Source organism: Hyperolius riggenbachi, chromosome 5 (assembly GCF_040937935.1).
Source record: "Hyperolius riggenbachi isolate aHypRig1 chromosome 5, aHypRig1.pri, whole genome shotgun sequence".
NCBI lineage: Eukaryota > Metazoa > Chordata > Amphibia > Anura > Hyperoliidae > Hyperolius > Hyperolius riggenbachi.
The window spans coordinates 32,128,532-32,142,816 of NC_090650.1; the positions used below are offsets into that span (position 1 = coordinate 32,128,532).

At 49.1% G+C, this 14,285-nt stretch overlaps 1 protein-coding gene across 6 annotated transcripts in view; it reads left to right on the plus strand.

Moving 5' to 3' along the window:
* Window positions 1-14,285, plus strand: part of NOS3 (nitric oxide synthase 3) — a 242,706-nt gene that overhangs the window by 119,161 nt on the left and 109,260 nt on the right. Inside the window, exon 1 of one of the 6 annotated variants that reach the window (XM_068235391.1) lies at window positions 12,786-12,977. The exons of the other annotated variants lie outside the window; for them this stretch is intronic. Coding sequence (XP_068091492.1) covers window positions 12,838-12,977 — 140 coding nt within the window. The 5' untranslated portion in view covers window positions 12,786-12,837. Of the gene's footprint in view, window positions 1-12,785; window positions 12,978-14,285 lie in introns of those variants that run through there. 6 annotated transcript variants of the gene reach the window in all.

Sequence of the window (14,285 nt, forward strand, 5' to 3'; positions counted from 1 at the left end):
TATAGAATGTATGCAGTCTGGAGCCCCTGCACCAGCCATAATCCTATAGAATGTACGCAGTCAGGAGCCCCTGCACCAGCCATAATCCTATAGAATGTACGCAGTCAGGAGCCCCTGCACCAGCCATAATCCTATAGAATGTACGCAGTCAGGAGCCCCTGCACCAGCCATAATCCTATAGAATGTACGCAGTCAGGAGCCCCTGCACCAGCCATAATCCTATAGAATGTACACAGTCAGGAGCCCCTGCACCAGCCATAATCCTATAGAATGTGCACAGTCAGGAGCCCCTTCACCAGCCATAATCATATAGAATGTGCGCAGTCAGAAGCCCCCGCACCAGCCATAATCCTATAGAATGTACGCATTCAGGAGCCCCTGCACCAGCCATAATCCTATAGAATGTACGCAGTCAGGAGCCCCTGCACCAGCCATAATCCTATAGAATGTATGCAGTCAAGAGCCCCTGCACCAGCCATAATCCTATAGAATGTACGCAGTCAGGAGCCCCTGCACCAGCCATAATCCTATAGAATGTACACAGTCAGGAGCCCCTTCACCAGCCATAATCCTACAGAATATACGCAGTCAGGAACCCCTACACCAGCCATAATCCTATAGAATGTACGCAGTCAGGAGCCCCAGCACCAGCCATAATCCTATAGAATGTACGCAGTCAGGAGCCCTGCACCGGCCATAATCCTATAGAATGTACGCAGTCAGGAGCCCCTGCACCAGCCATAATCCTATAGAATGTACGCAGTCAGGAGCCCCTGCACCAGCCATAATCCTATAGAATGTATGCAGTCATGAGCCCCTGTACCAGCCATAATCCTATAGAATGTACGCAGTCAGGAGCCCCCGCACCAGCCATAATCCTATAGAATGTACACAGTCAGGAGCCCCTGCACCAGCCATAATCCTATAGAATATACGCAGTCAGGAGCCCCTGCACCAGCCATAATCCTATAGAATGTGCGCAGTCAGGAGCCCCTGCACCAGACATAATCCTAAAGAATGTACACAGTCAGGAGCCCTGCACCAGCCATAATCCTATAGAATGTACGCAATCAGGAGCCCCCGCACCAGCCATAATCCTATAGAATGTATGCAGTCATGAGCCCCTGTACCAGCCATAATCCTATAGAATGTACACAGTCAGGAGCCCCTGCACCAGCCATAATCCTATAGAATGTACGCAGTCAGGAGCCCCTGCACCGGCCATAATCCTATAGAATGTACGCAGTCAGGAGCCCCTGCACCAGCCATAATCCTATAGAATGTATGCAGTCAGGAGCCCCTGCACCAGACATAATCCTATAGAATGTACGCAGTCAGGAGCCCCTTCACCAGCCATAATCCTATAGAATGTACGCAGTCAGGAGCCCTGCACCGGCCATAATCCTATAGAATGTGTGCAGTCAGGAGCCCCTGCACCAGACATAATCCTATAGAATGTATGCAGTCAGGAGCCCCTGCACCAGACATAATCCTATAGAATGTATGCAGTCAGGAGCCCCTGCAGCGGCCATAATCCTATAGAATGTACGCAGTCAGGAGCCCCTTCACCAGCCATAATCCTATAGAATGTACACAGTCAGGAGCCCCTGCACCAGCCATAATCCTATAGAATGTACGCAGTCAGGAGCCCCTGCACCAGCCATAATCCTATAGAATGTACGCAGTCAGGAGCCCCTGCACCGGCCATAATCCTATAGAATGTACGCAGTCAGGAGCCCCTGTACCGGCCATAATCCTATAGAATGTACACAGTCAGGAGCCCCTGCACCAGCCATAATCCTATAGAATGTACGCAGTCAGGAACCCCTACACCAGCCATAATCCTATAGAATGTACGCAGTCAGGAGCATATGCACCAGTCATAATCCTATAGAATGTACGCAGTCAGGAGCCCTGTACCGGCCATAATCCTATAGAATGTACGCAGTCAGGAGCCCCAGCACCGGCCATAATCCTATAGAATGTATGCAGTCAGGAGCCCCTGCACCAGCCATAATCCTATAGAATGTACGCAGTCAGGAGCCCCTGCACCAGCCATAATCCTATAGAATGTACGCAGTCAGGAGCCCCTGCACCAGCCATATTCCTATGGAATGTACGCAGTCAGGAGCCCCTGCACCAGCCATAATCCTATAGAATGTACGCAGTCTGGAGCCCCTGTACCAGCTATAATCCTATAGAATGTACGCAGTCAGGAGCCCCTGCACCAGCCAAAATCCTATAGAATGTATGCAGTCAGGAGCCCCTGTACCAGCCATAATCCTATAGAATGTACGCAGTCAGGAGCCCCTGCATCGGCCATAACCCTATAGAATGTATGCAGTCAGGAGCCCCTGCACCAGCCATAATCCTATAGAATGTACGCAGTCAGGAGCCCCTGCACCAGCCATAATCCTATAGAATGTACGCAGTCAGGAGCCCCTTCACCAGCCATAATCCTACAGAATATATGCAGTCAGGAACCCCTACACCAGCCATAATCCTATAGAATGTACGCAGTCAGGAGCCCCTTTACCAGCCATAATCCTATAGAATGTACGCAGTCAAGAACCCCTCCACCAGCCATAATCCTATAGAATGTGCGCAGTCAGGAGCCCCTGCACCAGCCATAATCCTATAGAATGTACGCAGTCAAGAACTCCTCCACCTGCCATAATCCTATGGAATGTACGCAGTCAGGAGCCCCTGCACCAGCCATAATCCTATAGAATGTACGCAGTCAGGAGCCCCTGCACCGGCCATAATCCTATAGAATGTACGCAGTCAGGAGCCCTGCACCAGCCATAATCCTATAGAATGTACGCAGTCAGGAGCCCTGCACCAGCCATAATCCTATAGAATGTACACTGTCAGGATCCCTCGCATCGGCCATAATCCTATAGAATGTATGCAGTCTGGAGCCCCTGCACCAGCCATAATCCTATAGAATGTACGCAGTCAGGAGCCCCTGCACCAGCCATAATCCTATAGAATGTACGCAGTCAGGAGCCCCTGCACCAGCCATAATCCTATAGAATGTACGCAGTCAGGAGCCCCTGCACCAGCCATAATCCTATAGAATGTACGCAGTCAGGAGCCCCTGCACCAGCCATAATCCTATAGAATGTACACAGTCAGGAGCCCCTGCACCAGCCATAATCCTATAGAATGTGCACAGTCAGGAGCCCCTTCACCAGCCATAATCCTATAGAATGTGCGCAGTCAGAAGCCCCCGCACCAGCCATAATCCTATAGAATGTACGCATTCAGGAGCCCCTGCACCAGCCATAATCCTATAGAATGTACGCAGTCAGGAGCCCCTGCACCAGCCATAATCCTATAGAATGTATGCAGTCAAGAGCCCCTGCACCAGCCATAATCCTATAGAATGTACGCAGTCAGGAGCCCCTGCACCAGCCATAATCCTATAGAATGTACACAGTCAGGAGCCCCTTCACCAGCCATAATCCTACAGAATATACGCAGTCAGGAACCCCTACACCAGCCATAATCCTATAGAATGTACGCAGTCAGGAGCCCCAGCACCAGCCATAATCCTATAGAATGTACGCAGTCAGGAGCCCTGCACCGGCCATAATCCTATAGAATGTACGCAGTCAGGAGCCCCTGCACCAGCCATAATCCTATAGAATGTACGCAGTCAGGAGCCCCTGCACCAGCCATAATCCTATAGAATGTATGCAGTCATGAGCCCCTGTACCAGCCATAATCCTATAGAATGTACGCAGTCAGGAGCCCCCGCACCAGCCATAATCCTATAGAATGTACACAGTCAGGAGCCCCTGCACCAGCCATAATCCTATAGAATATACGCAGTCAGGAGCCCCTGCACCAGCCATAATCCTATAGAATGTGCGCAGTCAGGAGCCCCTGCACCAGACATAATCCTATAGAATGTACGCAGTCAGGAGCCCTGCACCAGCCATAATCCTATAGAATGTACGCAGTCAGGAGCCCCCGCACCAGCCATAATCCTATAGAATGTATGCAGTCATGAGCCCCTGTGCCAGCCATAATCCTATAGAATGTACGCAGTCAGGAGCCCCTGCACCAGCCATAATCCTATAGAATGTACGCAGTCAGGAGCCCCTGCACCGGCCATAATCCTATAGAATGTACGCAGTCAGGAGCCCCTGCACCAGCCATAATCCTATAGAATGTACGCAGTCAGGAGCCCCTGCACCGGCCATAATCCTATAGAATGTACACAGTCAGGAGCCCCTGCACCGGCCATAATCCTATAGAATGTACACAGTCAGGAGCCCCTGCACCAGCCATAATCCTATAGAATGTACACAGTCAGGAGCCCCTGTACCAGCCATAATCCTATAGAAAGTACGCAGTCAGGAGCCCCTGCACCAGCCATAATCCTATAGAATGTACGCAGTCAGGAGCCCCTGCACCAGCCATAATCCTATAGAATGTGCACAGTCAGGAGCCCCTTCACCAGCCATAATCCTATAGAATGTGCGCAGTCAGAAGCCCCCGCACCAGCCATAATCCTATAGAATGTACGCATTCAGGAGCCCCTGCACCAGCCATAATCCTATAGAATGTACGCAGTCAGGAGCCCCTGCACCAGCCATAATCCTATAGAATGTATGCAGTCAAGAGCCCCTGCACCAGCCATAATCCTATAGAATGTACGCAGTCAGGAGCCCGTGCACCAGCCATAATCCTATAGAATGTACACAGTCAGGAGCCCCTTCACCAGCCATAATCCTACAGAATATACGCAGTCAGGAACCCCTACACCAGCCATAATCCTATAGAATGTACGCAGTCAGGAGCCCCAGCACCAGCCATAATCCTATAGAATGTACGCAGTCAGGAGCCCTGCACCGGCCATAATCCTATAGAATGTACGCAGTCAGGAGCCCCTGCACCAGCCATAATCCTATAGAATGTACGCAGTCAGGAGCCCCTGCACCAGCCATAATCCTATAGAATGTATGCAGTCATGAGCCCCTGTACCAGCCATAATCCTATAGAATGTACGCAGTCAGGAGCCCCCGCACCAGCCATAATCCTATAGAATGTACACAGTCAGGAGCCCCTGCACCAGCCATAATCCTATAGAATATACGCAGTCAGGAGCCCCTGCACCAGCCATAATCCTATAGAATGTGCGCAGTCAGGAGCCCCTGCACCAGACATAATCCTATAGAATGTACGCAGTCAGGAGCCCTGCACCAGCCATAATCCTATAGAATGTACGCAGTCAGGAGCCCTGCACCAGCCATAATCCTATAGAATGTACGCAGTCAGGAGCCCCCGCACCAGCCATAATCCTATAGAATGTATGCAGTCATGAGCCCCTGTACCAGCCATAATCCTATAGAATGTATGCAGTCAGGAGCCCCTGTACCAGCCATAATCCTATAGAATGTACGCAGTCAGGAGCCCCTGCATCGGCAATAATCCTATAGAATGTACGCAGTCAGGAGCCCCAGCACCGGCCATAATCCTATAGAATGTATGCAGTCAGGAGCCCCTGCACCAGCCATAATCCTATAGAATGTACGCAGTCAGGAGCCCCTGTACCAGCTATAATCCTATAGAATGTACGCAGTCAGGAGCCCCTGCACCAGCCATAATCCTATAGAATGTATGCAGTCAGGAGCCCCTGTACCAGCCATAATCCTATAGAATGTACGCAGTCAGGAGCCCCTGCATCGGCCATAATCCTATAGAATGTACGCAGTCAGGAGCCCCAGCACCGGCCATAATCCTATAGAATGTATGCAGTCAGGAGCCCCTGCACCAGCCATAATCCTATAGAATGTACGCAGTCAGGAGCCCCTGCACCAGCCATAATCCTATAGAATGTACGCAGTCAGGAGCCCCTGCACCAGCCATATTCCTATGGAATGTACGCAGTCAGGAGCCCCTGCACCAGCCATAATCCTATAGAATGTACGCAGTCAGGAGCCCTGCACCGGCCATAATCCTATAGAATGTATGCAGTCAGGAGCCGCTGCACCAGACATAATCCTATAGAATGTATGCAGTCAGGAGCCCCTGCACCAGACATAATCCTATAGAATGTATGCAGTCAGGAGCCCCTGCAGCGGCCATAATCCTATAGAATGTACGCAGTCAGGAGCCCCTTCACCAGCCATAATCCTATAGAATGTACACAGTCAGGAGCCCCTGCACCAGCCATAATCCTATAGAATGTACGCAGTCAGGAGCCCCTGCACCAGCCATAATCCTATAGAATGTACGCAGTCAGGAGCCCCTGCACCGGCCATAATCCTATAGAATGTACGCAGTCAGGAGCCCCTGTACCGGCCATAATCCTATAGAATGTACACAGTCAGGAGCCCCTGCACCAGCCATAATCCTATAGAATGTACGCAGTCAGGAACCCCTACACCAGCCATAATCCTATAGAATGTACGCAGTCAGGAGCCCCTGCACCAGTCATAATCCTATAGAATGTACGCAGTCAGGAGCCCTGTACCGGCCATAATCCTATAGAATGTACGCAGTCAGGAGCCCCAGCACCGGCCATAATCCTATAGAATGTATGCAGTCAGGAGCCCCTGCACCAGCCATAATCCTATAGAATGTACGCAGTCAGGAGCCCCTGCACCAGCCATAATCCTATAGAATGTACGCAGTCAGGAGCCCCTGCACCAGCCATATTCCTATGGAATGTACGCAGTCAGGAGCCCCTGCACCAGCCATAATCCTATAGAATGTACGCAGTCAGGAGCCCCTGTACCAGCTATAATCCTATAGAATGTACGCAGTCAGGAGCCCCTGCACCAGCCAAAATCCTATAGAATGTATGCAGTCAGGAGCCCCTGTACCAGCCATAATCCTATAGAATGTACGCAGTCAGGAGCCCCTGCATCGGCCATAACCCTATAGAATGTATGCAGTCAGGAGCCCCTGCACCAGCCATAATCCTATAGAATGTACGCAGTCAGGAGCCCCTGCACCAGCCATAATCCTATAGAATGTACGCAGTCAGGAGCCCCTTCACCAGCCATAATCCTACAGAATATATGCAGTCAGGAACCCCTACACCAGCCATAATCCTATAGAATGTACGCAGTCAGGAGCCCCTGTACCAGCCATAATCCTATAGAATGTACGCAGTCAAGAACCCCTCCACCAGCCATAATCCTATAGAATGTGCGCAGTCAGGAGCCCCTGCACCAGCCATAATCCTATAGAATGTACGCAGTCAAGAACTCCTCCACCTGCCATAATCCTATGGAATGTACGCAGTCAGGAGCCCCTGCACCAGCCATAATCCTATAGAATGTACGCAGTCAGGAGCCCCTGCACCGGCCATAATCCTATAGAATGTACGCAGTCAGGAGCCCTGCACCAGCCATAATCCTATAGAATGTACGCAGTCAGGAGCCCTGCACCAGCCATAATCCTATAGAATGTACACTGTCAGGATCCCTCGCATCGGCCATAATCCTATAGAATGTATGCAGTCTGGAGCCCCTGCACCAGCCATAATCCTATAGAATGTACGCAGTCAGGAGCCCCTGCACCAGCCATAATCCTATAGAATGTACGCAGTCAGGAGCCCCTGCACCAGCCATAATCCTATAGAATGTACGCAGTCAGGAGCCCCTGCACCAGCCATAATCCTATAGAATGTACGCAGTCAGGAGCCCCTGCACCAGCCATAATCCTATAGAATGTACACAGTCAGGAGCCCCTGCACCAGCCATAATCCTATAGAATGTGCACAGTCAGGAGCCCCTTCACCAGCCATAATCCTATAGAATGTGCGCAGTCAGAAGCCCCCGCACCAGCCATAATCCTATAGAATGTACGCATTCAGGAGCCCCTGCACCAGCCATAATCCTATAGAATGTACGCAGTCAGGAGCCCCTGCACCAGCCATAATCCTATAGAATGTAAGCAGTCAAGAGCCCCTGCACCAGCCATAATCCTATAGAATGTACGCAGTCAGGAGCCCCTGCACCAGCCATAATCCTATAGAATGTACACAGTCAGGAGCCCCTTCACCAGCCATAATCCTACAGAATATACGCAGTCAGGAACCCCTACACCAGCCATAATCCTATAGAATGTACGCAGTCAGGAGCCCCAGCACCAGCCATAATCCTATAGAATGTACGCAGTCAGGAGCCCTGCACCGGCCATAATCCTATAGAATGTACGCAGTCAGGAGCCCCTGCACCAGCCATAATCCTATAGAATGTACGCAGTCAGGAGCCCCTGCACCAGCCATAATCCTATAGAATGTATGCAGTCATGAGCCCCTGTACCAGCCATAATCCTATAGAATGTACGCAGTCAGGAGCCCCCGCACCAGCCATAATCCTATAGAATGTACACAGTCAGGAGCCCCTGCACCAGCCATAATCCTATAGAATATACGCAGTCAGGAGCCCCTGCACCAGACATAATCCTATAGAATGTACGCAGTCAGGAGCCCTGCACCAGCCATAATCCTATAGAATGTACGCAGTCAGGAGCCCCCGCACCAGCCATAATCCTATAGAATGTATGCAGTCATGAGCCCCTGTGCCAGCCATAATCCTATAGAATGTACGCAGTCAGGAGCCCCTGCACCAGCCATAATCCTATAGAATGTACGCAGTCAGGAGCCCCTGCACCGGCCATAATCCTATAGAATGTACGCAGTCAGGAGCCCCTGCACCAGCCATAATCCTATAGAATGTACGCAGTCAGGAGCCCCTGCACCGGCCATAATCCTATAGAATGTACACAGTCAGGAGCCCCTGCACCGGCCATAATCCTATAGAATGTACACAGTCAGGAGCCCCTGCACCAGCCATAATCCTATAGAATGTACACAGTCAGGAGCCCCTGTACCAGCCATAATCCTATAGAAAGTACGCAGTCAGGAGCCCCTGCACCAGCCATAATCCTATAGAATGTACGCAGTCAGGAGCCCCTGCACCAGCCATAATCCTATAGAATGTGCGCAGTCAGAAGCCCCCGCACCAGCCATAATCCTATAGAATGTATGCAGTCAAGAGCCCCTGCACCAGCCATAATCCTATAGAATGTACGCAGTCAGGAGCCCGTGCACCAGCCATAATCCTATAGAATGTACGCAGTCAGGAGCCCCTGCACCAGCCATAATCCTATAGAATGTACACAGTCAGAAGCCCCCGCACCAGCCATAATCCTATAGAATGTACGCAGTCAGGAGCCCCTGCACCAGCCATAATCCTATAGAATGTACACAGTCAGAAGCCCCCGCACCAGACATAATCCTATAGAATGTACACAGTCAGGAGCCCCCGCACCGGCCATAATCCTATATAATGTATGCAGTCAGGAGGAGCCCCTGCACCAGCCATAATCCTATAGAATGTATGCAGTCAGGAGCCCCTGAACCAGCCATAATCCTATAGAGTGTACGCAGTCAGGAGCCCCTCCACCAGCCATAATCCTATAGAATGTACACAGTCAGGAGCCCCTGCATCGGCCATAACCCTATAGAATGTACGCAGTCAGGAGCCCCTGCACCAGCCATAATCCTATAGAATGTACACAGTCAGGAGCCCCTGCACCAGCCATAATCCTATAGAATGTACGCAGTCAGGAGCCCCTGTACCGGCCATAATCCTATAGAATGTACGCAGTCAGGAGCCCCTGCATCGGCCATAACCCTATAGAATGTACGCAGTCAGGAGCCCCTGCACCAGCCATAATCCTATAGAATGTACACAGTCAGGAGCCCCTGCACCAGCCATAATCCTATAGAATGTACGCAGTCAGGAACCCCTACACCAGCCATAATCCTATAGAATGTACGCAGTCAGGAGCCCCTGCACCAGCCATAATCCTATAGAATGTATGCAGTCAGGAGCCCCTGCACCAGCCATAATCCTATAGAATGTACGCAGTCAGGAGCCCCTGCACCAGCCATAATCCTATAGAATGTACACAGTCAGGAGCCCCTGTACCGGCCATAACCCTATAGAATGTACACAGTCAGGAGCCCCTGCACCAGCCATAATCCTATAGAATGTATGCAGTCAGGAGCCCCTGCACCAGCCATAACCCTATAGAATGTACGCAGTCAGGAGCCCCCGCATCAGCCATTATCCTATAGAATGTACGCAGTCAGGAGCCCCTGCACCAGCCATAATCCTATAGAATGTACGCAGTCAGGAGTCCCTGCATCGCCCATAACCCTATAGAATGTATGCAGTCAGGAGCCCCTGCACCAACCATGTATTTAAAATGGTCATATATACAGTATATACAAGGAGCGCAGGTGATAAATGTTTTAAAAAATGTTGCCTTTATTGGTAAATATTTTCAAACAGGAGATTCTCCTCTAACAACTTTCCCATGCATTACCCAGTTACACACACATGCATACATGGGAGTTGTGCGGTGCCTTATAAAATTCTGTTATAAAAAACTTTCTCTACTCATATCATCCAGTTCCTAAAATAATTGTGCCCAAGTATCCAATGCCAGAATGACTAGTGTCCTTTTAAGCAAATAAATAATCAGGGTGCATACAGAGGAAGGAATAAACTGAAGGAATTCCTTCCTCTGTATGCACCCTGATTATTTATTTGCTTAAAAGGACACTGGTCATTCTGGCATTGGATACTTGGGCACAATTCTTTTAGGAACTGGATGATATGAGTAGAGAAAGTTTTTTATAACAGAATTTTATAAGGCACCGCACAACACCCATGTATGCATGTGTGTGTAACTGGGTAATGCATGGGAAAGTTGTTAGAGGAGAATCTCCTGTTTGAAAATATTTACCAATAAAGGCAACATTTTTTTAAAACATTTATCACCTGCGCTCCTTGTATATATATATATATATATATATATATATATATATATATATATATATATATATATATATATATATATATATATATATATATATATAACTGTGTAATCATCAAGTCAGTGGAGTTAGGGGTAATCCACTGAAAATTAGGTGGCAGCAGGTGGGAAGGCTTGTATACAGTTCTATAACGTACAAACAAAAGCAGCGCCAGACAGTTTTTTATTATGTATTTAAAATGTAATTAATTAAAGTATAAAATGTAAATAACTATACATTTTATTTTCTTGCATTGCTGTCACTTATAATCGCGTATAAAACTCTGAGAGGTTTTGGACTAGCCCATCTCCTTATGGTGAATTTTCAGGGTTTTCTTCGTTTTCAAAAGCACTTCCTGAATGGCAGTTGCTCAATACAAGTGCCAGAATAGTGTACAAAGGAGAAGAGAGGCTGGCGCTGGCATCTTTGTATAGATCCTTTCTAAGGAGAGCTTTTATTATTATGCCAACATCTTCCTCAGTACTTCACATATAGTCTTGTCTATAACTGTCCCTCAGAGGGGCTCACAATCTATTCCCTAACATAGTCATATGTCTATGTGACACAGTCTAAAGGTGCGTACACACGGCACTACTGTGAGGAACGATGGGTCCGTCGGACCCTCCCGCTGGGAGGGCGTTCCAGGGATAGTAGAGCGTGTGTACAGTCTGTCTGCAGACTGATAAGGCTGTTTCTGAGCGATCCGTCGAGCGGATCGTTCAGAAATCGTTCTACCAGTCTGCAGACAGACTGTACACACGCTCTACTATCCCTGGAACGCCCTCCCAGCGGGTGGGTCCGACGGACCCATCGTTCCTCACAGTAGTGCGTGTGTACGCACCTTAAGGCCGATTTAAGGGAAGTCAGTTAACTTATCTGTACGTTTTTGGGATGTGGGAGGAAACCGAAGTGGCCGGAGGAAACTCCCACAGACATGGGAAGAACATACAATCTCCATACAGAGTGTCCTGGCTGGCATTCGAATCGAGAGCCCATTGCTGCAAGTGCTATGCACTATGCCGCCATGATGCCCTACTTTTGTATGAAATAAAGAATATACTGAGAATTCCCCATGAAGAGGTGGACTAGTCCAAAAACTGTCAGATCTGTCAGATTTTTTTTACTGCCGCCTGTAAGTGACTGCAACATAGCGACAAAAGCTATTTATCTTGCATTTTACTCTGGGAGAAATGGGATTCTTATACACATGTACAGTATTTTAAATGTTACAATGTTTCACGATAGTTGTCCCTTAAGTCAGAATGTTTGGACAATGGAGCGGTATTGTGACGTCACCGCATGTGATAAGCATTGTGTCTGCCGCGTCGGTCCTGGCTGGTCCGGTCTGCCCCAGGCTGACGAGCGTCGCAGGACACGGTGTGGCTGATATCTTACAACTCGGCTCTGTCAACATTTCCTGACCGCCCTATTTCACAACCGTGCTTGTGTTTGTCCCCGCGCCGCTGATGCCAGGACTCGCCGCTGTCACCAGGAATAAATAAGAACGACCTTCAGGCGATTAGTGTAAGCGCCGGGCGCAGGCTCGCTCCGGGAAGCAATCAAGATTCTCCTGATCCAAGAATCAATTAGAAAATATCGATCTTTTCTGCTGCAATCGATATCTGATAGAAAATAGATTGGAAGGCTGCCACCGCTAGCGCTGTACCGCTCGTCGCAGTGCGCTACTCTTATTTACGCACAGAGTGCTAGCTCTTCTGCGCTGAGGCCCATCCTGGCATGTCGGGGGTTAAGGCAGAGCGGTGTGGTGTAACGATTGTGTCATAAGGAAATAGTAGGTTGGCACATCACAGGTGCCCCCCCCCCCCCCACCAGCGGGTGCTCAGGATGACGACTGGGCAGGTCAGCGGGACGCCCTGTGACCGAAGGTTCTCCAGATTGGGAGGGGCCCCTCCTTTAGTATTGTTATTGGGGGGAAAAGGAAGAGGGAGCTTCCTGTCGCTGCGTCTTGTTGTGCGAGAGAGATGGGGAACTCTGCCAGCCGCCTCAAGGAGCTGCCGTTCCCCTTCCCACTGAACTTCAGCTGCAAGGAGGGGGAACCGGAGGAGAAGCCGGAGGATGAGGACGAGGACCAGGCCATACTGCTGGACGCGGCCACTACCAGGTAAGACCACCTGTACTTCAGCATTATAGTGGCTCCACCAATCAGAAGCGAAGGAAATAGCAGGCTATTGGTCACTGCACCTGACGCATTATGCTTGTCCTCTGTATTCACCTCTGCACTCGGGTGTTATGTTCATTATGAGCTAAGCCTACAGGTGGTGTGCTATAGCTTTTTGGAACTCTTTTTAAAGGGAACCTAAACTGAGAAGTATGTGGATTTTTCCTTTTAAAATAATACCAGTTGCCTGACTCTCCTGCTGATCCTGTGTCTCTAATACTTTTAGCCACAGCCCCTCAACAAGCATGCAGATCAGGTGCTCTGACTGAAGTCAGACTGGATTAGCTGCATGCTTGTTTCAGGTGTGTGATTCAGCCACCACCGCAGCCAACGAGATCAGCAGGACCGACAAGCAACTGATATCGTTTAAAAGAAAACATCCATATCCCTCTGTTACGGTTCCCTTTAACAAATCTGCACTCCATAGCTGCCCCCCTGCCTTTCCATAATATAAATAGAATGGGGGGAGGTTGCCACAGAACAGGAGTAGAGAGATGGGAACTCAGAACGGCCGAGATCTCATCCAGCAGAGGGAAGGGGAAACCATTGGTGATGGGTGCAAATGAGCAAAGCTGGGAATTTAGAAGTGCAGAGATACCACCATGGGCACCCCTGAGAGATTGAACAATCAAGCTAGTTGGGGGAGGAGGGGGGTGTAGGTAAAAGGTGCAAGCAGGTTCATGCAGCTGGGAACGGAGGAAACCAGCAGGGGAGTATCACAGGACAACTGTGACTGCATCTTTCTGTTGCACCCGTGATTCCTGCAATCTGATTGGCTGCTGATAGTCGGTGCACTTTCAGGCTGTTTAGGCTTGCAGCTTTCCACAGAACATTTTGGCCCCTAATCAATTAACTGACATTTTCACACATTTCTCATTAAAATGCCCTTTAAGTCATCCACAAGCAAGAAAATACCCAAAATAATTTTGATGTTACTTTCTAGTACTTTTTTTTTTTAATTGCAGAGTTCTAAAAAGTTATTTTGTAGAGAAGATGTAAAGTGTTCCATAGGAGAAAACATAGGAGAAAAAGCTGATTGGATAAGGGGAGAGACAAAAGAGGAGACAAACTTGATCCACAGAAATAAAACCTCTTGCGCATGCTAGACTGAACTTGGCTGAGAAAGTAAGCTGTAAAATAAGCAGTAAATTAACACTGAGCACCATAAGCTCTGCTTATATGAAATGTCTTATGCTGGGAATACACGATGAGATTTTTCAGCCAATTTACTGTCCCGTCGATTTTCCTATT